The sequence below is a fragment of the Ambystoma mexicanum genome, chromosome 1p (genome assembly GCF_040938575.1).
Source record: "Ambystoma mexicanum isolate Mex_15411 chromosome 1p, UKY_AmexF1_1, whole genome shotgun sequence".
Taxonomy (NCBI): Eukaryota; Metazoa; Chordata; class Amphibia; order Caudata; family Ambystomatidae; genus Ambystoma; species Ambystoma mexicanum.
The window spans coordinates 1165863493-1165886206 of record NC_090921.1 but is presented as its reverse complement, the minus strand read 5'-3'; the positions used below and the strand labels follow the sequence as shown (position 1 = coordinate 1165886206).

General features: G+C 48.1%; 1 protein-coding gene across 4 annotated transcripts in view; it reads right to left on the bottom strand.

The window, feature by feature from the left end:
• Positions 1 to 22714, bottom strand: part of KMT2B (lysine methyltransferase 2B) — a 1990704-nt gene that overhangs the window by 1809827 nt on the left and 158163 nt on the right. For all 4 annotated transcript variants that reach the window (XM_069604859.1, XM_069604860.1, XM_069604861.1 and 1 more), the window contains exon 2: positions 10706 to 10778. In XM_069604859.1, coding sequence (XP_069460960.1) covers positions 10706 to 10778 — 73 coding nt within the window. The remainder of the gene's footprint in view (positions 1 to 10705; positions 10779 to 22714) is intronic.

The window sequence follows — 22714 nt, the reverse complement described above, 5'->3', positions numbered from 1 at the left end:
GAGGCATCAGTCACCTGGTGTGCTGGGGTCTGAAAGTCTGTGCCTGCCACGAGATGTGCGCGGGTGCCCCAGCACCGAATTGCTTGGCAGAAAACCTCGTTGAGCGAGATCTTGTCCTCAAAACTGCCCGCCGCTTGCATCAAACGGGAGTCGAGGAACTCCTGTAGAGGACGCATCCGAAGCCTGCACAGGCGCACCAGATAGATGCATGAGGACATCATCCCGGGAAGGGACTTGATGGACCTCACCCTGGCCAGCAGACGCTGCACCTTGCCCAGGATGGCCTTCGTCCTTTCCTTCGACAGCGAGGCCAATCGCGCTACTGTGTCGAGCTTGGCTCCCAGAAACAGTGTGACCTGCGACGGAACCAGGTGGGATTTGGGGAAGTTGATGGAATCCCAGATCCATGAGCAGCCGGATGGTCTTCGCTGTGTGTTGGACGGAGAGTTCCCTTGTCCTTGCTCGGATGAGCCAATCATCCAGGTAGGGGTAGATGTGGATCCCCTGCAGGTGCAGCCACGCCGCCACTGGTGCTAGGCGCTTGGTGGATACCCTGGGCGCCGACTTCAATCCGAATGGGAGGGCCTTGAACTGGTAGTGCCATCCTTGGACAACGAACCTGAGAAACTTTCGGTCTCCTTTTTAGAATGGGGATGTGAAAGTACGCATACTCCAAATCCAACGATAGGAAGTCCCCTTCCTCCAGCTGGCCCAGCACGTGCTGGAGGGGGGACCATCCGGAACTTCTGTGCCTTGATGCATCTGTTTAGTTGACGCAGGTCCAGGATTGGACGCCATCCTCCCGTCTACTTTCTGACGAGGCAGTTTCTTGAGTATACTCCAGACCCACGGAGCCTCTTTGGGACGAGCTCGATGGCTCCTTTCTTGAGCATCGCCCTTACCTCCAACAGCAGTTGAGGGATGTGGTTTTCCTTCCTGGCCACGGGAGGAATGCGGGGGGGGGGGGCACTTTCGAAATTCAAGCATCCAGCACCCAAAGGTTGGTGGAGATTGAGTCCCACACGCTGACGAACTTCGTCAGCCGGCCTCCCACCGGGGTGATCCGGTGGGGGCCCGACGCGACGGCTGGTTCAGTCTTGCTTGGCAGCGGCCTTGCCGCCTTGGCCTTCCTGGTGCCAAAGGCGAGATCCACCTGAATTGCCTCATCCCCTGTAGGCTTCTTGCGACGATAAGCGGGCCGCCAGACTGTATGTAGAGGAGCCGCCGCCGAATCCTATGGAGGCACCCTGCTTGCCTCCGGCGTTCCGAAAGGGTGGCCGACATTGCTGCAGAACTCCCAAGGCCCGAGCCGTCTATCGGTCTTGATGGCCTGCAGCGACTCATCCACTGTCTTCCCAAACAGATTGTTCCCGTCGAAGTGCATGTCCAAGACCTTGCCTTGCACATCTTGGAGGAAATCCATCGCCTTGAGCCACCCCCGCTGTCGAAGGCAAACGCTGTTGCCCAACTGGCGGAACCCGGTTTCGGAAAGGTCTGTGGCTACCGTTATGGCGTGGTCTGACGCCACCTCACCACCTTGTAGGATCGCCAGGGCCTCTGCCCTCTTGTCGTCCGGTAGGAAGTCCAACAAGAGTGGGGGGGGGGGCGATCTTGTACCACAACTCCCTGTCGTAGTGGGCCACAATCGTTAGGGCGTTGGCCGCCTTAATCGTCGTCGCCGCCGAAATGATTCGTCCATGGTGTCCAGTTTCTTTCCCTCGCCGTCCAGTGGGGAAGTCGAAGTTGAGGCTGATGCGCGCGCCGCCCCACCCCCCCCTGCTTTCTTCTTGGCTGCCACCGAGACGACCGAATCCAGGGTCGGTTGTGCCCTAAGGCACAAAGGGGCGGCCTCGGGGACCCGGTACTTCTTCCCGTACCGGTCCCTCTTGGCAGGTGTCGTGGACGGGTTCTTCAGAAGAACAAGTCCCTCATCCCAGATGTCATCCAGCAACGGGACCGCGAGGACCGTCTTCCTTTTGGCCTTGCGCCGTTGGTAGAGGAAACCTTCCTCCTTCTGTCCTTCGGGGCAGAGCTGGAAAAGCTTGGATGCCCTGGAAATCATGGCGTGGAAGGAGCCAATTTCATCGGGCGGGGAGGCCTGAGGAGGTGGTGATGCGAGGTCCGTCCCGTTGTCCCCCTTGTAGTCATCCGTCCCCGTCGTGGCCGTATATGTTCCCGTGTCACCCCCAGGGATAGGGGAAGGAGACAAAGGCTGAGAAGGCTGTGAGGGCTGGAAGGGTGGGGGTGGATGAACTCTCCTCTTGTTTGGAGGGCTTCCCAACAGGCCTGGTTCTGCTGAGTCGTCTGTTGGGGGTAGGGGCAATCTCGTCCTCTCTCATCCGGTTTGGATTGACATCAAAATGGCCACCGAGTTGTCCTGTAGCTCCGGTTGCAATGGGCGCGATGGTTGCTGTTCCTCCACGGGAGGCTCGTCGGCGCCACTGTCACTTTCGTCGTCCTCGTCGGGATTCCTCCCGTGGGACGGGGCCCCAAGATCGCCTCCACAGGCTTTGCCAGGGCCGTAGCGACTACCTTGATAGAGGCCTTAGCCGGGTGAATCAAGGCCTTCACCACATTTGCGCTTGAGGCCTTCACCTTGGGGGGGTGGGGTGGGGGAAGGTTGCTGCCTCGCTCCCCCTCAGCTGGTTCCTTTGAGATCGACCAGGGCCTCTCCAGAAGCTTAGCCGGGTTCTTGGACTTTCTCTTCCCCGAGCCATAGCGTTGGCTCGTGGTTGAGGGCCCTGATGAAGGTGCGCCCTGCCTGGCAGCCGAGGAGGCCGGCTGTTCAGCGCTCCTGGTGCCCACGGACTCGCGGTGCTTTGCCTGCTGTTGGGCCCCCGTCGCCGGAGCGTCCTCACAGGACTTAGAAGACCGATTGGACTTCTCACCTGCTGTGCTCTTTCCTTCCAGCCAGTTGGCGAGACAGGTCCGACGATGCCTCAGTCCGATCCGCCATGTTCATGCAAAACACACAGTCCTTCTCCACATGCATTTTGTCTCCATGAAGGCAGTAGAGGCATCGAGTGTTCGTCCTTCTTGAACACATTCTGCAATCCAGATCCAGGGCAGTTCCTAAACAGCTTGGATCCGGGAGTCGAGCTTCCTTTCTCCTGGGCCATGTCCACGAGGTAGGCCTCAAACTTCTGGAATCCCCAAGAAGCGTAACTTGATGAAAACTTCGCCCTTGAGGGGCGTAGAACATTCCGAAACAGGTCCCCGTTTGTTGATCGGAAGTAGAAACGGTGGAGATTGAGGCTCGATTGAAATGAGAAATCTCTTGAAAAAACGCAGTACGCAGTAAAAGCTCGAGAGCTATAGCACGAGGACTCCCAACACTTGAACGTGCAGTAAAAATCTGAGGATGGCTGCCAGGGGCGGGGCTTAGGGAGAGGGCAGTCATTGGCTGGGGGCGGTATGACCCAGAGACCAGTGATTGGTTATTACTAAGAAAGACAGATCAGAAACGAAACTGATACTGATTTTTTCTTGACCCAGGATTCCCAGCCTGACGGGGAATATTCATGAGCATGTGAATCCATGCCAAACCCCATGCTGGAGAACAAAATGACTTCTAGTACTGTGGTCTATTCAGGCTCAAACCCACCACATTGTTAAATCTAGGTACTTTATTTCTATAAATTTTCAACATCAAAAACATGTTTAAAAAATGTTTCTATATAAAATACTTAGTACTTGTTAAAATATCCATTAGTCCATTTAATGTTCTCATAAATCCCATTAATTCTCTTTAATCTTCAATCCTCTTGGTCTTCTCAATTGATTAATCCTAAATCCAGTTCAGTTAATTTGAACTTTGTAGTCCTTTTAGTCTTCAATGTATCCTCTTTATGCTCTTGGTCCTTAACACGCATTTACGCAAGTTACACAATACAATTAAAATACATTGGAATGTCTTACAAGCTTTCAAAGACATATGAGACTCTCACAGATAAACTTACAATCTCATTGAATAGCGTCAACGATTCAAAAGCAAAATCAGCCCAAGCTTTACCCAAACCAAACTATGAACCAACTGTGAGGGAGGCATGGTATTCACACATAGATACTGAGACAAGAGCTGCAAGTTTCAAACCCTTGATGGTTTAAAAGGGGTTGGACAAACTGCCATCTTGTCCTAGAAGCTGGGACTATTCTCGACCAAACAAACAAAAAGAAAAGTCCTTATTCAAAATAAAATGGCCTATACTAATAAACCTAATGCCTGTCCTCTTTCTAATACAATGAATGTGTAAAGCGAAAAGGGTTCAAAAGAAATATCAGGTTGGCCGAGTAAACGCCCTTCATCACATTTTGTAGCACGGTGTAAGGTGGCACACTTGGACCATGCAACATACTCTGGATTCGGACACAAGGATGCAGTTTGTTTCGTGGACCAATGCCCACTTAGCCTTCCACGAAAAGTCACTAGTTTATCTGCTGGACCTCTGCGCTTTCTCTCACTCCAGCCCAGATCACCTTTTAGCTTACAATACAGTTCAACAAAAGTTGGTTTCCTTCTTGTTGCCACAATTCAGTACAAGTTTCTCTCCGTCAGGCTCAAAACATTCAATCACAATGTGTAAGGGTTCCCTTCCCCAAGCATCAATCACACGTTCATAGGATTCCCTCAGTCGGACTCAAGCCTTCTTTCACTTTCCTTCCACTGTTGAAGACTTTCTAAACTGAGGTTTTTGCAGTTACCTCGGCATGGCCACTCTCCGACCTTCTTTCCTCAAATGTCACTCTTTCCTACACCCAGGCCTCTTGGTAAATGTAGTTTCGAGCAGAGTACTTATTTCAAAGTTCAAAAATTTCTCCGATTCAGGATTCCCTCTGCCAGGATCAAACCTAACCGTTGCAATCTTGTATCTCAGTTTCTTTCTCTTCCCGCCATTTTTACGGCAGACATTTCACAAAGACTTTCGATTGGGCAATCCACTTTCCCAAGACCACTCTGTTAGTAAGTATCTTTAATTTAAAGTTCTTTACAATGCTTTACTTCACTCGCTTCTTATTGGCACACACAAAACCTTCTTTCGTCGGATACTGTTGCCATCAAATTTCATTTAACACAGACCAGCCTTTCATTGCTTTCTTCAACTGACTGGCCGTGTTACTTCATTTTCATCTTTTGCAGCTTTGATCCTGAAGTCAAGGCTGATACCACAACTGCCAATGCACCTCCCCAACTCTGCCGTTCACCTGGAAGGGTGGCTGGTATCCTTGAAACACAAGAGCACTGTCTCTTCTCTCCAAGTGGGCTTACTTGCACAACTTTCAAGGCCTTTCAGAGGCACTCTTTCCGGGGTGTCTAATGTTTCTCTGTACCTCTGTTCAGTGCAGTGCCTCAGCCTGTCGCTCGCTCTTCTTCCAGGGCGACGGCAAACCAGGCAGAACTGCTCCTTCTCGTGTATCACCTTGCTCAAAGTGTGTCTCAGTAACCTTTTAACCATGTGGGGCGAGCTAATAGGTACTAGGTGTTTGTAATGAAGAAAGTGCCTAACCCTGCCTGATCTTATTAGTAGGACATGTCCACTGTATTGCATGGTTGTACTCCTCAGATCTCCTCTTCCTCGACTCGGTGTTTGTGTAGGAAAGGGGGATGAGGGGGATTTTTTTGTGGGGGTAATCTGGGAAGTTGGAATTGCCTATAAAATAGGATGGACCGAGGTATTTGGAAGGGGGGGGGAGAATACCTTGTCTCACCATCAGGAGTTCCTCCCCAACTCCCCGAGGACCCCTCACCCAGGTGATCCTCCTGCACTGGTCCACTCACAGGGTCTGGATCCAAAGGTGATGGCCGTGACCGTGACCTGGCCACCCGTATAAGGGATCCCCGGAGTCAAGGCAGTGAAACACTCTGGTTTTTCACACATCTAACAAAGAAGCTGACAATTGTTTGCTTAAAACCCCAGGCTGCAATTACAAATATGGATCCTGCTCAATTTGCAAACACTACTTGGATCCAAAAAACTGCAGGTTCTTTCAAAGTCATTTACCAATGTCATTTTTGTTTTACTTGGACCTACATATATTCAATCAATATTTCCAACAGTGTTCTCAATCATACTATAGTCTATAAAATGCATAGGTATGAGATTAAGTTATCACCCAGGGGTTGCAATAAACAGCTAAATCTAAAACAGCTAGAAGCTATTTAGATCAATAAAATGAATGCATGTATTATTTGTCTTAAAGATCAAGAAATATAATTCTTATATATAAAAATATTCCTTTGATTAGCTTTTATAAATGTGATCATCCAAACCAAAAAAGGTACACAAATTCAATATAAGAGGCTTACAGGTTGTAAATAAAATTGTATAATGATCGTACGAGGAACTGATAAAGTATGAACATGTGTCCAGCAAAGCAAGTCTTACAACAAAAAAAAATGAAATCTTCTGGGGTTGCAAAAAAATACCCACGTAAAAAAATGTTGAAATGTCTTTTTATATTCTGCCATAATATACAATTAGTATTCAGTAATACTGCTGTGAAAATGCCTGCCAAGTGGTGACATTTCCCTAAAAATGCACCCTCCAGACAGTCCAACACTTTCCCCATAAATTCTACGATTGGAGGCAATAATTAATTATACCCCTCCTAGAATATTTGAGGCAGGAATTTTAGGACAAAAGTCACCTACCGTGCGACTTTCACAGTGACAATATCACATGGAACCTAATTTTTGTGGTATAGCACCAAATTTACTTGAGTAAGCATTTTCTTTACATAAAAGAAATGCACGTAAGCGGTATAGTATATATACAATGCTATGGGCAATGTCACATTATTCTGCATCAGTCGGAATAAAAAGACGCAGTATCTAGGACATCATGCGCTCGGACATGACATTTCAAAATCATGTCATTGCAAAGCACGTTCTTTGCATTCTCAAACACAAATTAAGAGCTACAGTGCAGAAAGGAGAGTCACTCCTTACCTCCTTCCAAAATGTAGTAACCAAAATGTATAAGGTTTATTTTTCTTAAAACACTAACTAAATTCAGCAAAATAATATTTAGAGGGAAATATATTATCAGCATTACCCTCCTTAATTTGTTCTACTTCTTTCAGAATAGGAAATTAAATCTGCACTCAAGAAAACATTAAGATAATTATGATGTACAATTAATACAAGTTGATCAAATAAGGTAGCAAACCAACCCAAATTAAATTTGATACAATAACGAAATTCTTTAATTAACCAGGTTATATATTCCATCATTTCCAGGCAGGAATGCAGTTATGTAAAAAGCTGCATTCACTTATTCCCGAAGAGTTATCTGTATAGCGAATCACGTTTTGAGGACCAAGACCATTAAATAGATGACTAAGGTCTAAAAGTAGAAACTGGACTAAGGTTCATAAAAAGTCAAAGAAAGGAGTGGACCAGAGGGTGCAGCTCAACATGTCTGCCTCATCACCGGCTCGCGCCCAACCAGCAACAATGATATGATACTGTGCATAAGTACGCTAGCCAGCCGCCTGAATTGGAAGTGAAAAGTCTGCCGAAGCGACCCAGCAACACGACCGAGTTTATAGGGAGGAGGGTGGCGCAGAGGCTCACTTGCTGCTGCAACCAAGCAGTGGCCACTCCGACTTGTGTGCCAATCTTCAGTACTGCTGCCATTGCGGGGAGCTGGACCACACCGAATCCCTGGCAGAAAATGGATTCCATTGTGTGGCCCGGACGGGAGGCAGCCATAACTACAGTGGGCATCTGAAGGAAGCAGAGCCTACGGCGGACATCTGAAGGAAGCTGAGACCTGAAAGACTCTTCCCAGAATGAGAGCCCTCTGGAAGGAAACGGAGGGGGAGTGCTGTGCGACACACCGATTGCCCAGAGGCAAACAGGAGAGGAGGAGCCCAGCTGACACAGCCCGGTGAGTGCACCCTAAAGAGAAAACACCAGCACACAGAGGGTACTGCAGGGTTCATAGATACCCCATGCCCCCAGGGACATGAACAGGCCCCACGCGCTGCCAAAAGTAGAAGGTAGGGACCTTCCAACTGGGCCAGTGAACCCCTGGGGACCTTCCTACACTGCAGGAATTGGGGAAACTCTGGAAAGGCACACAACCAGGAGGAAATCGTATCGAAGGACAGCAGTCACCCCAGACTGGCCCCAGATTGAAGGGGCTTTCTCAAGTGTTGCCAACCGCCCCCACACACTCCCGAGAATAGAAAGTAAGCCAAAGGAACAGGGGCAACGTTAGAGACCAGTGCTACACCCGCCACAGTTAAGATGTGAAATGGCAGAGAAACAAGCGGAAGCATCGTGGGGGCACAGCTAAAAAGGGCCTGGAGGGCAGGGTGCTCAGAGATCGACATGTCCCACTTCTCAACAAAGGAGGACTCTGCCTTCATTTCTGCAACAATATGCCCACTGAGGGGTGACATCCAGGCCTCCCAGGCAATAAACTTCAAACACATGGCCAGCACACCTCCATAAAGACATGCTTCAGGCACAAATCGCACATTTTTGCTCAGTGGCTGGTGCCCTACAGCAGCTGTAAAAGTGTAAAGACACAATCTCTGCCTGTGTACTATTTAAAGAGAGAAAGAATTTGAGAGAGTAATGCATCAAATACAGTTAGCAGATCATGTACTAATGGGGCATCACTGCTACACTAAGCTAAGAAGCACCGGGTTGCACAAAGTAGCATGTCAGTAAGAACATAGGAGGGTCAGATTTCCTTTAGACACATGTGGGCAGGGGATATAATTAAGGACAGAACTGAGAAGGTGTGGTGTGCTGCTAGGATAAACAGGTTCTAGGGTAAGCCCAGGCAGAAGTGCTGAAACTGCTCCTCTTGACGACTGTCAGGAGGATCTGTAGTGAGTAACGCCACCAAAAACCCAGCATCAAAACTGCCCCTCACTGTTGGGTAGAGGGCTGCAGGAAGTCCACACAACTAGTCTTCTCAGAGGACAGCGCACTCCAACTGTCTAAGCATCCCACGAGAACAGCTGCCTTCAGAGATGAAAATCAGAGCCAGATATGGGCTCCACCGGTCAGAGGAGATGCCAGAATGACTCCAGATATCTACAGAATTTTGCAATACAGATAGCACCCACTGCTATACACTGCAAATATTAGATCAAATAACTGTACATTAAGTAGGTGAAGAGTGTTAACGAGCTTCTAAAGAAGACCCTCCTAGATGGTAGCTGAATGATATTATGACCTCGGACCTAAAGTTGCTACCCTACTACCTTCAAAAGCAGAGAAGTTATCTAAAAGATCATTTGGGAAAGTATCCTCCCTCAAAGAAGGACAACCTAGAATTCCCTTCTAATGTTCTGCTATTGCGTTCTTTTGCCGACAGTAATTACTTTAGTTTACTGCAAAAACATTACTTTGACTTTTCATTGACATTTTTAGGGAATTGTGGGGTAAGAGGTAAAAGGGGTGCACATTTGGAAGAAAGAATTTGATGAAAACATAAGCAATTACTTTGTGGTAAAGTACCACAAAGTAATTACTGTCGACAAAAGAACATGGAACCAATGCTCCACAGTTACTGAGAGTCAGTCCTTGGTTTGGTCCAAAAATGGTAATATGAACATTGGTGTAAAGTTTCCTGAAAGAAAGGTGGGTTCAAGTCTAAATGAATACACTGAAATGCTGCTGTTAGTTGAGATAAATGGGTTGCAGTAAATGGATAATGCACTAGCTTTTACATATATGCATTTTAAAATTAATCACATGAAATGCAATTGAATATATTTGCTCAGCCACTGCAACATTAAATCGTGATTAAAATGCACATCATTCGTTTTTCTTTGCAGCACCTAACAATTGGACCATATGAAGGCAATTCTTTTTGAATATAGGTATTACAAGACCCATATGGTTAGCATGGAGGACAACAAAACATGTCAAAATCCAGTTTGTGACAGCAAGGTAGCTCCTCCATACAAAGGGGGCTACAATGAAAGTGTACGAGCTCCCCACAAATATGCTGCCCGATATTCTATAGATCTGGGACCCCTTATGAAAAGGAAGTTTCAAACATGGCACCCATTTCAGTTGTGCATTTCTGGAAAAGGCTAGGAAGCTGCATAGAAGCTCCCCCCCCCCACCCCCTCCACGGTTTAAAGAGCGTGAAAGGAGAAAACAGCAAATGTAATTTGAGAGAGGGATAGAATAACCAGAATACCTGCACAAGAAACCTAGCTGGGGAAAAACGTTGACTCACATTGAAGAATGTACGTGCTAGACTGCTGGTTCAAACCAATGCTACTCTGTTGCCAGTGGTGTGAAGGGAGTCCATTACCAGTTGACATGGGTCCATCCCTCTGACTGATGTGGATGTTAACATAGCAAATTAAGTGTGGCAACACTAAGAATTTAATTAACCTAGCATAGTGATGCCAAGCGGTCACTCGCCAGATGCTTTGTCCATCTCACCCCATTGCCTGTGGCACGTGAACTGTAGGCCAACACATCTGGAGTTTGGCTGTTGGCCAGGCCTGCTGCAAGATCACCATAAACCAGCCTGGGCAGGCTTGACACAGGAGCACGCACCCTGGGAACAATCGAGCACTCGGAATAACCATCTTTAGAAATAAATACCTTTTCAAAGCTTAAGTCACACTAACAAGCAACTTCATACAGTACAAAGCCATGTGCTGGTTGGGCGTAGGAGAGTTGGAGCTTTAAGAAAATGTTTGCTGAACAAGCTGTAATTCTTACCTGTCTTACACTGAAGGGTTGAACGCAGAGATCTTCTAGTTGAAACATCAGAGCGAAAACCTACAAACTCTTCCTGTGGAGAGAGAAGATCACAACTCAGGGATGTGCATCAGTGAAAAACACTAAACAAGTTAACAGAAAATAAAGTAGACCCATCTCTCTATCACCATCCCTTTGCCATCACTCCTTTTCTTCCAGTCTCGGACCTCAGCAACAGCAGTGTGCATCACAACAAAGAGTGATTACATTGCATGCAAATACTGATCAAAAAGGTTGACAGCATACCAGTTGGCCTACTTTTAAAAGGCAAAACAAATGTTTGAGACAATGGCAATCTAATCACTGGCGATAAAACCAAGGATCATCTTCTGATAAATAGGGGAGGACGAAGACACAGCTTTTCCTTTGAGCTGGACACGAATGTGTGCTAAGAACCTCAAAGAAGAAGACTGCATAAAATTCCTTAAGGCATTTAAAAACATACCTGTTTGAGGGCAGATTCACCTGTGCACACCTAATGCAAATCATGCTAGCAGTGTAAGTGCCAACAGGCCCTCTCAATGGCATACATGAAAGTCAGGTCATTCTGCTTATGCAATTCTGGACTCGTACAATCAAGTCTGATGTGATGAGGAAAGCATGCGAGTTTTCACAGGCAAGTGAGGTACAATGGACAGTGATCACCGTCTAAACACAAACTACATGGAACTGCAACTTACCTCTCAATTCTCCCCTTTAACTGCCAGACAATAGGCATCCCACTGACATAGCTAGAGGGGCATGTCATCCACAAACAAAACATGTGTACCCACATTGTGAATGGCCATTCTTAAAGCTATGACATTTGAGAAAAACAATAGAGGATCAGTGTTATATCAACTACATTTCAGCCGGTGTTTGTGGCAGCCAATAATGGATTGCCTGCTCCTACAGGTCTTGTATTTCTGGCCACCTGTCTATTTACAGCACTGTGAATAAAGTAGACCATCCTCTAAGCATCCAACTCCATAATCCATGCTAGAAATTAATTTCTAAATATGTGAAATGCAAATCCAAAACATCTCCTTTTTTGCTTCTAACCACCGAGATTAAGTTGTGTTCCCAAGGAGAAACATATGGTACCTCCAAATCACTATCAAAATCTAGCATTGAGGACTAGGTATTAGTGCTGCATATAATAGACTGGTAGCTTCTAAGCTATACTGCAATCAAGACTTTTAGGCAACTTAAAAATCAAATGCCTCACACTATAGTGCGATATTGATAAATGTATTGCAAATTCTCTCTCTCCCTACCACTCCCTCTCTTCTAACCTCCCCCTTTGGCACCTTTCTCCCTCGGGTCCCAGACCCCTTTGGCTCCATTCTCCCTCAGGTCTCAGACCCCTTTGGCGGCTTCTTGATCAGGGCAGCCCTGGTCTTCCATGCTCCCAAGGACTGCCACAAAGAGGATGGCTCTGGAGGACACTCATTATTGGATGGGAGTCTCCAACCCTTTTCCCACTGCAGTATAGTCTCTGGGGTTCCCGGCAAGACACCCAGTTTCCCAACCCTCCTCTTGTTGGTCACTGTGTGCTGCTTCTGAGTCTCCCGCCCTCGTTTGGAGACCTCCCGAGTTAAGAGTTCTGAGGCAGCTCCACATCAGCTTCCTGCTTTCAGGTGACGCATCCCAGGCAGACCATGCTCTCCAGCTCTCTCGATCATCTGCCACTTAACCTTCCTGCTAAATAGCTCCCAGCTTCCTTCAATTTCGAAGACAAACATTTAGTATCCGCCAGAAAAACCTCTCAGGGTAATAAGTCCATAAAGGTACTAATCAATGAATACAATATGCACAAATAGAATCATACATCATTTATGATCTATTATCTATTTTTATATCTAATATAATATAATGCTAGAATCTAATATTCATACAGGCACCTTAACTGCCGTGCTTTAAAAGAGCTGTGGGGGCCCTGCAAGCACCTGAGGACAGCACTGTCACTCTGAATTTGAGAAGCGAAATACATTCGCCCACTTCTATAGTGGGCTATATACGTCAGATTCCCCAAAGCAGGGAGCAATAGATGGGAGCAATAGATGCATTATTAGGGAAAAAGTAGTTTACCAAAGCTGAAAAAAGAGCAGAGGCAAAGATTAGACTGACATAGCAAAGGATGAGGTCCCAAAGGACATCAGCTCCCTCAAAACACTGGAGTTAAATGGATTGTCCACAGAATGTTACCAAGACGTACTGAAAGTGCTTCTGGGGTTGCTCCCTGCGTTATTTAATGCAATTACGAGGGAGGGAAGAGCACCAGGCTCAACAGATGAAGCAAGGTTATCAGCGATTGCAAAGGACAGCAGGAATCCTGGTCTCTGCTCATCATACCACACCACTGCGGTACTGAACATTGATAGGAAGCTTTATGCCAACATTCGATACTCTGCTTGACCAGGTTCTTCCAGGCTTGGTTACAACAGAACAATTGGGATTTGTGGCAGGAAGACAAGCTGCCAACAGACTAGTAATACATCTCATCAATCTTGCACATCAGAAAAAGATCCAGAATATGCTGGTAGCTTCAGATGCTGGAAAAGTGTTATATCGGGTAGAGTCGGACTACTAGAGGGCAGTACTACTTGAGGTCCGTCTGGGTGAGAACTTTTTAAAGGGGAGTATTTGCACTAGAGCCCCAACGTGGAAGGTGGCGATTAATGGGCAACTCTCTAGAGGCTCCAGGGTAAACAGAGGAGCGAGGCAGGGATATCTGCTTTTATCCCTTTTCACACTCAGTGGAGCAGTTAGCTGAGCAAATCAGATGTAGTAAAGATCTAGGGTATCATAAGGGGTAAGGGGAAAAAAATAGTTTTATATGCCGACCACATTCTAGCTGTGTCCCAGCCGGCGATCTCACTCCCGCCAATGCTTTAACTTTGAGTGCAGAGCGGTTTCAGGGTTTAAAATAAACCTTGATAAAACGCGAAGCGCTGAACAAAAAATTATTTATTGGACATATCCCCTTTAGGTGGGAGGCAAGGTCCATTCAAAACCTAGGTTTTCGGCTTACAGAGAGGGCAAGGGACTTCTATGATGCAAATACCCCCCGCCCCGAGACTCTTGGCATACTCAAGAGCAGCTTACTGAAATAAAGTGCACGGGAGCTCTCTGCTAGGTAGAATCTCAGTGATAAAAACAGCTTCTACCGAAACTCTTCCCTTTTTCAAACCCTCCCCATAGCGTTATCCAGGAAAGTGTTAGAAAATCTACAGAGGGAAATAGGAAAAATGTGTGGAAAATAAATCGCCATGCAAGAATTACATTAAATAGGCTGAGAGATCGTGGGGGGCTGGCTTTAAAGAAACTTCACAAATACTATGATGCAGATCAGCTGCGAATTCTGCTGCATTTGGTCGACAGTCAACAAAAGCCTGGAGGCAGATGTAAGAGCACATAGCTCTTAAGGGTTAAGGGTTCCCCGACAAGATTGCCCCAGGTGCCATTAAGACCTTCTCTCCACTGCCACCACAATTTCACTCCAGCATACGATAACAAGGCCTGCTGAGTGCAGCAGGCGGGGGATGCAATCGTGTGCAGATCTTTTGCAGACTGCAAGGACGCCCATAGAGTAACTGAGGAAGAACGCTTCACATACATGCAGCTGCAACACTGGGTTCTCCAAAGCAGCAACAGGACGGATGCTACGAGACTGCATACCGCATTTGAAAAACTGATTTTCACCCCTGGAAGATTGGTGTGTCTGATTTCACAGTTGTATGAATGTCTCAACATGCAAGCACTAACTAGACTAGCATCATATACGAAGGGTTGGCATAGGGATTTAAGCAAGGGACTAGAGCTGGCACACTGGGTGGAGATCTGGAAAGGGGTATTGAAAACAAGTCAGTACACAGTATGCTGAAAAAAAACTAAGATGCTAGCGAGGTAGTACTTTAACCTGAAAGAGGCTCCCAATTAGGGTCCAGCGAATGCAGGCTGTGCTGGAGGCTGTGGGGCTTGGCAGGCACATGCATACACGTATGGTGGAAATGCCCCAAGCCACAACCTTACTTGGAAGACGTGTTGGCCGCAACTAAAGAAAATAACGGGTCTGCCGATTGATTGCTCCCCAGAGGTATTCCTACTAGGGTGGTGGGCACCTCCACAAACCAATGTTGCTGGAAACCCAGTGGCACTCCATTCGGCTACTTAGGGTGATGTTATTGGCCAGAAACACTATTGTCGCTCGATGGAAATCCAAGCAGATCCCGCTCATTGGATGACTGGCTATGGGGCATGTGGTGGCTTCTCATCTGAGACAATGACAAATACTGACCAATATACCCGCACTCTTTCACAAAATGGGAGCGCTTTCTACAATACATCAAGACCACCAACCAATAAGGATTGCTCATGCCACCCCCTCAGCGCCCCGCCACCAGCGAGGCTTAGAGCCCTGGCCTGCCTAATCAGTCCTAAGCGACTCAACTATGCAACTTGCGATACAGTGGGGAAGAGTCGCTTCTAAAGAAGCAGTATCAGGTAATCATGTCCCTATATATATGTTGCCATACATAATGTTGCAGGGATAAGTTTGTGGCGACATAGGTGCCCATATATATAGGGGGCGCCCCCACAAGTTCCATGTGATAATGCCTCTGCAAAAAACAGGCATTTTTGCACGGCAACATGAGGGGCTGAGGGTGGGTGGGTTTTGCAAAGTTGAAGCTTTTCTGTCTGCTGAGCAGTAACGCAAGACAAGACTTCATTGCTGAATGCACATTTGGAATTGTATTTTTGTGAGGTTATGCTTTACAAAATATAATAAAAAAATATTTGAACACAAAAAAAGGTTTTAAGTGAGACAAGATGCATGTCAAATCTGTTTAACAAATGTATTTTCTACATGTGTTAAAGATGTTGGCCCCTTGTCCTCCCAAATGTCACGGTCATGCAGGCAGCAGGAGCTGTGCGATTTTCATACATTGTCAGTGAGTCTATTAACAGTAAGCAAAATTAACGCAATGCTCAAAATAGTCTTAAGGGTTAATTCACATTGTCTATTTGATGGGCCCAACACATTCTTCTGAAATCTTATCCCTCAAATGAGCTACCCTTTCATACAAATGTTTCCTTCACCATTTCATGAAAAATGACAAATTATTCTCACCTTTCTGGAAAAATTGACTTACCATTTCCTTTCATTACAAAAATCTAAAAATATGTGCAGTATTTTGTAGACCCGCCTAGGTTTTTTAAAATACAAAAAGTGCCATCCCCTTGACACTGCCTCACTATTGCCGAATTATTTTCATAACATCTTTCTATGGGGGCTGGATTATCTAATGGTATTTTTTTATACAATATCGATAAGTTACTTACCCCTGCTAATGTTCTTTCGACTGAATGTTCCTCCCACGTATTCCTCATCTTTGATATCCAGCTTCAGCTGCTTCAGCATAACATTTTGCCAGAGGGCGCTGTGCATCGATGCAGTCGGCTAGATATCCCTTGAGGGACTACATCCAAAGCACATGCAACGCCCGTTGGCTTTGGTTCTATTTTTCATACAGTAGAAACCACCTGCATAAGTACGGGTTTGACCCCCACTAAACTTTGAAGGAGTGAAAGCTGTCATCGCATGGGAAATTCTACTGAGGGGTAGGCTGGGAGGGCGATGAATACGTGGGAGGAACATCCAGTCGAATTTGACAGATACTCATCATAGTGGCTACCTTACTCCTGGTCCATCGTCCCCTTTCCTCCATACTTGTGGGACATTTCATCCATCGGGACGGGACCAGAGCACTTTCTAAGCATCAAAAAATGAACTTGTGTCCTTTTATTTTGTTATGCTGTGCCACTGCACATGACCGCAGCCCCATCTTCCGGAGCTCTGCCCGGCACACTGCACTTCAGTCCTTTTCTATCACCAGGTCCAGGACCATTTAGCAACAATAGAGGAAACTTAAGAGGGGAAGCGGGTGTATGGAGAAAAGGGGTCTAGGGGTAAGGTAGTCACTACAGTGAGTAACTATACGCCCTGATCCCTTTCCTCCATACTTGTGGGAGATTCCCAAGCACGGACCAAAGGAAAAATGGGTGGATGGAAATGTCCCTTATTGGAACAAATGCTTAAGAACTGCCTGGCCAAATTGGCCATCAGCCTGGGAGCTCAAGTCACGACAATGTCTAAAAAGCTGAAGGGTATGACCACGTAGCAGCCTTGGCTATGGACTCACAAGGGACGTATTGTTGGAAGACAACCGCAGCGGCTTTGCCATGGACCAAACGTACATGAATGTCCTTTGGGGGTTGAAGGCCTTGAATTTTGTAGGCCTCGGAAATACATGAAGCTATCCAACGAGAGAGGGACGCTTTCGAGGCCGGTTTCCCTTTTGGGTCACCAAATGTATCAAAGAGTTGTGCTCTGAATCTCTACCTCGACAGAACAGGCGAACTTAAAAGTTTTTCACGTCAGGCGTCTAGGTTGTGAAAAAAACCCTCTTGGCATCGGAGACAGTTCAGAAAGAAAAACGCTTAAGATATTGACTGGTTTAAGTGGAATTCAGACAACTGAGAAAGAAAGTAGGGTGAGTGCGAAGCACAACCTTATCCTCATGGAAAGTTAGGAACGGATGTTCGATAGAGAAAGCTTGAAGTTCCCTTATTCTTCAAACAGATGTTACCGCAATCAAGAAAGACATCTTCGAAGAAGGTACCTGAGCCTGGTAGGGGCCATAAGTTCAAAAGGGTTCCGACACAAGGTGGTGAGGACCACATTCAGAACCCTTTTGGGATGAGGAGGCTGAACCGGCAGAAAGATGAAGACAACCTGCAAAAGGTCTTTTGATGACTGGTTTGCCAGTGGACAGATAAGCTGCAATGGCAGATAGGAATGTCCTGCATGATAAGACATGGATGCCAGAGGCTGCAAGGTCTGATACAAAAGACAAGGACAGTCATTCGAAGCCTGTTGGGATCAAAATGTTTGGACACCAATGACAATCAGAGCCATTTGCTCCTGTACTAAGGCCTCGTAGAAGGCATATGTGCCGCTTGAATTATGCGCATGTTATCCTCAGGTTGAACTGTGCTAATGATCGGAACTCCAGTACGAGGCCGCCAATCTGAAGGATTGTGGGGAGGGGTGCCACAACTGGTAATGGCTCTGTTAAAGAAGGTCAGGAATCTTCAGCAACCTGATTGGGGGGCACACAGACTTGTGCTGCAGTTCCGAAAATCAGAACCTGGCTGGCCACCAAGGAGCTATGAAGAGGAGAGTGCAGTTAGAGGCACTCTAGAATTTCCAGAGTGACAGATGAACCAGCGACAAAGGAGGGTAGGCGTAAGCCTTCATGTCGCAAGGGATCTTGAGAGCGTCCCCACGGAAGACACTTGGAGACCGTCCCTGGAAACATAAAGAGGATGTTTCCTGTTCATTGAGGTTGCAAAGAGGTCCACCGCCAGAGAAAACCATTGCTGTAAGATCTTGGTGAGAACAGTGTTAATCTCCCACTTGTAACTCACCGCAGATTGGCGGCGGCGGGAGTCTGCAGCCACATTGATGTGACCCGGAATGTGCACTGCCTGAAGCCAGACATTGTGTTGGATAGCCCAATTCCAAATTTGGATAGCTAGGTCCACCAGAGGAGACCTGGTGCCCTCAGTTTGTGGATGTAGAACATCGCTACAGAAGAACAAGTTACTTTCTTACCTGGTAACTTTCTTTCGATGGGATGGTCCGACGACATATTACATATCCATGACAGGTAATGTCCACAGCTGTGCTGCTTTGGAAAATCTTTGGCGTCTGCGTCGATGCGCCGTCCCCGAGGACCTCCTCCGACGGCCAACGTCACCCGATGTGATAAGTAGGACGCACAATGCCCATAGCCTCAGTTATAGTTTTTTCCCAGAACATGTGCCACCAGTTTTCTGCCAGTCAGACACACAAGACCTTGCGGAACGCAAGCTGCAATCGCAAAAGAAATTCTGCAGCGGGGAAGGCAGGGAGGGAGCGATATGGAAAACGTCAGACCATCCCATTGAAAGAACGTTACCAGGTAAGAAAGTAACTTGTTCTTCGAGGGGATTGGGTCCTCCGACGTATTCCATATCTATGACAGACTCCCAAAGCAGTACCAAGCAAGGAGGTGGGAAAGAATTTAGAATACAAATATAGCATGCCCAATCAAATTGCGGAATAGAGAACTGCCTTGCCAAAGGCCAGATCTTGCCCTCTGATGGAATCGAGGGAGTAGTGACGTACAAAAGTATGTACTGAAGCCCAAGTGGCTGCATCACAGATGTGACGGATAGGAACTCCCCTCTGCAGGGCAGTAGACGCAGCCACTCCTCTGGTAGAATGGGCCCGCAAGCCAGCAAGAGGGTCCTTGCCCGCCAAGCAGTAACACTCGGAGATAGCCAAAATAATCCAACGAGACAAAGTCTGTTTCGTCACAGCTTGTCCCAAACGCTTTCCAGCGTAACCAATGAAAAGTTGATCGTCCACTCTGACCCGGGACATGCGCAAAATATAAAAGCTCAACGCTCTCCAAGGATCAAGCCTATGGAGCCTCTACTCTTCCTTACCAGGATGTGGAGGAGGATAGAACGCCGGAAGAACAACCTTCTGGCTCAAATTAAAATCCGAAACCACCTTTGGAAGAAAAGAAGGACGAACTCTAAGGACAACCCTGTCCTTGTGAAACACAGTGAAGGGTGGCTTAACTGAAAGTACCTGTAACTCACTCACTCTGTGAGCGGAAGTAACCGCGACCAAAAACAGTTTTCAGAGTCAGCCTCAAAGGGCAAGAGTGTAAAGGCTCAAACGGAGCACCCATAAGAAACTTAACAAGGTTCAAATCCCAACCTCGCACCAAAAAGGTTGACGGAGGAAACACATTAGTGAGCCCTTTTAAAAACTGCGAAATTAAAGGAATCTTAAAATATGAACACTCTTCAGACGAGCGCTTAAATATGGACAGCGCCGCCAGGTAAACTTTAATGGTCCCCACTTGCAAGCCCATGTGGGCCAAAGAAAGCAAAAAAAGACAAAACCATGGGAATGTCGCATTCAAAAAGGATCCACATTCTGAACTCTGCACCAGTCGCAGAACTTTCTCCAACGGCAACGGTACAGAGACTTTGTTGCCGGCCGCCTGGCTGAGAGCAACACCTCCATCACGTCTTCAGGGAGGTCCCAATCCTTATACCTCGACCTTTCAGAAGCCAAGCGTGAAGATTGAGGGATCTGACCTCTGGATGGAGAACCTGACCCCCCCCTCCCGTGAGAGCAGATCGTCTCGGTAGGGAAGACGACGTGGAGGGCAGATGGACAAGTCTAGAAGGTCCGGGTACCACGTCCTCCGGGCCCACGCCGGAGCAATGAGGATCATCCGGGAACCGAACCTCCGCAGCACTTGTGGGATGACGGGGACTGGAGGAAACGCGTACAGCAGTGGGAATGACCACTCCACGACGAACGCGTCTCCTAAGGCTCCTTTTGGAGGAAATTCCCGCGAGCAAAACCTTTCGCACTTCCGGTTGACACTGGAGGCGAAGAGATCCACTTGAGGGGTCCCCCAAAGGGCGAAGCTCTCCAGGAGAATCTCCTGAGCCAGCTCCCACTTGTGAGAGATCGTGCCCTGCCTGCTCAGAGCGTCCGCCGTCTCGTTGTCGTCTCCGGCCAGATGAACCGCCGAGATCGAAACTTCCTGCTGGATGGCCCAGAACTCGAGCTGCATCGCCTCCCTGCACAGCGGAAGTGACCCTGCCCCCCCTTTTTGTTGAGGTAGTACATGGCCACCGTGTTGTCCGTCAGAATCAGGACACTCTTCCCGCGCACAGTCGGCAGAAAAGCCTTCAGGGCTATCCTGACGGCCCTCAGCTCCTACAGATTGATATGGAGTCTGGACTCCGACGGAGACCAACGACCGCTGACTGTCAACTCGTTGGCATGAGCTCCCCATCCCGTGAGGGATGCGTCCGTCATGATAGTCATCTCCGGCCAGGGCAGCCAAAATGGGCCCCCTTCATCAGATTGCCCTTGACGGCCCACCACAGAAGGTCCCGGGCTACCGAGGACGGCACCTGAACAGGGTCCGACAGCCTGCCGGAGGACAGACCACTGGAGCTTGAGTGCCCACTGCAACGATCTCATCCGCAGATGAGCCTCTGGCACCAGAAGAATGCAGGCTGCCATGAGGCCGAGCAGTCTCAAGAACTCGGACGCTGGGAGATTCTGGGCAAACTGAAACTTGTGCACCATCTGCTGAATGTGAAGAGCCCTCACCTGAGGAGGAAACCACTGCCCCAGGGACGTGTCGAGCACTGCTCCGATGTACTGGAGCCGATGCATTGGTGTCAAATGGGACTTCTTTAAATTGAGGGAGAAGCCCAGCCTGTGAAGGGAGTGGCAGGTGACGGACAGATGCTCCAGGACTTGCTCGGGAGAGCTCCCCCTGATCAACCAATCGTCCAGGTAGGGGTAGACGTGAATCCCCTTTCCTGAGATGCGCTGCCACCACCACCACCATGAGCTTGGTGAAAACCCTCGGGGCGGAGGTCAATCCGAACGGCAGGACCCGAAACTGAAAGTGCAAGTCGCCAACCGCAAACCTCAGGTACTTCTTGTGCTTGGGATGGATCGGCACATCGAAGTAAGCATCCTTGAGGTCGAGAGACACTAACCAGTCCTGAAGTTGAAGGGCCTGGAGGACTTGAGAGAGTCACCATCTTGAACTTGTCCTTCCTGAGGAGTTTGTTCAAACCGCGAAAGTCCATGCGTCTCAATCCCCCTTCTTTCTTTGAAATAAAAAAATAAGGGGAATACCATCCCTTGTTCCTCACCGCTACAGGCACCAGTTCAACGGCGCCTTTCTCCAGCAGGGCTTGAATTTCCTGCGCAAGGAGCGGATCCGGACTCTTCAAAGAGGTTCCCTGGTGGATTGTCGCGAGGCCTCTGCCGAAAAGGAAGACAGTAGCCGTGGGTTATGATCTCCAGAACCCACACATCCGAACGAAGTAATGGCTTGCCACTCTACAAGATGCTGCGCCAGCCTTCCCCCAACCAGCGAACCATGGGACCTGGCCTCATGACTGAGTGGTAGCAGCTGCGGCGTTGCCTGAGGGCAAAGAGGCAACTGCCTGAGCGGCCTTGGCACCTCGAGTACCTTTGTTTCCACCTCTGGCACTCTTCCGATGGCCTCTTGACTGCTAGCTCCTCTCTTTACTGAAGGACGAGTAATAGCGAAAGGAACCTCCCCTCCATTGCTATCCCCTAGGACGAAAAGGCGGCGGTTGGCGAACTGCAGCACCCAACGATTTCGCTGCAGCTTTGGAGGTCTGCAACCTCTCAAGGCTCTCGTCAGCCTTGCTGCCAAAAAGGTGTTCACCGTCAAAAGGCATGTTGAGGAGCCGGGACTGCACATCAGGAGCAAACCCAGACTTCCGCAACCACGCAAACCTGCGCATTACGGTGCTCGCCGCCATGGACCGGCTGACACAATCCGCCAAGTCCAAACCTGACTGAACGGCCTCACACAGCATCCTTGCCATCCTGAACCATAGCAAGGAAACCATCCCGTTCGTCCCCTTCGGGAATATGATCAGCCGCTAATGCAACAGTTAGACAGGGTGTGCGTGAAACGAGACAAGGCACATAGGGAGTTGGCCGCCTGAAGCGCCTAACCCCCCGAAGAAAACACTTTCTTCGCTCACCCGTCAAAACGTTTGTCGTTCCTATCCGGAGGGATGGTAGGATACGGCGCCTGCTTTGCCGGGGCCGTAGCCGCCTGCACCACCAAACTCTCCGGTGTGGGGTGCCTAGACAAGTAGCAGGGGTCGCTACTGGCTGGACGGTATTCTCGCGACAAAGACTTGCCCACTGCCGGGAGACTCTCCGGAGCAGTCCAAGCCGCCGCCACCCTTCTCTGCAGAGCCATATGAAAAGGCAAAACCGGGTCAGTGGGTGGACCGAGATCAAGGATGTCCGTGAGATCATCCTGAACGAACTCTCCTGGG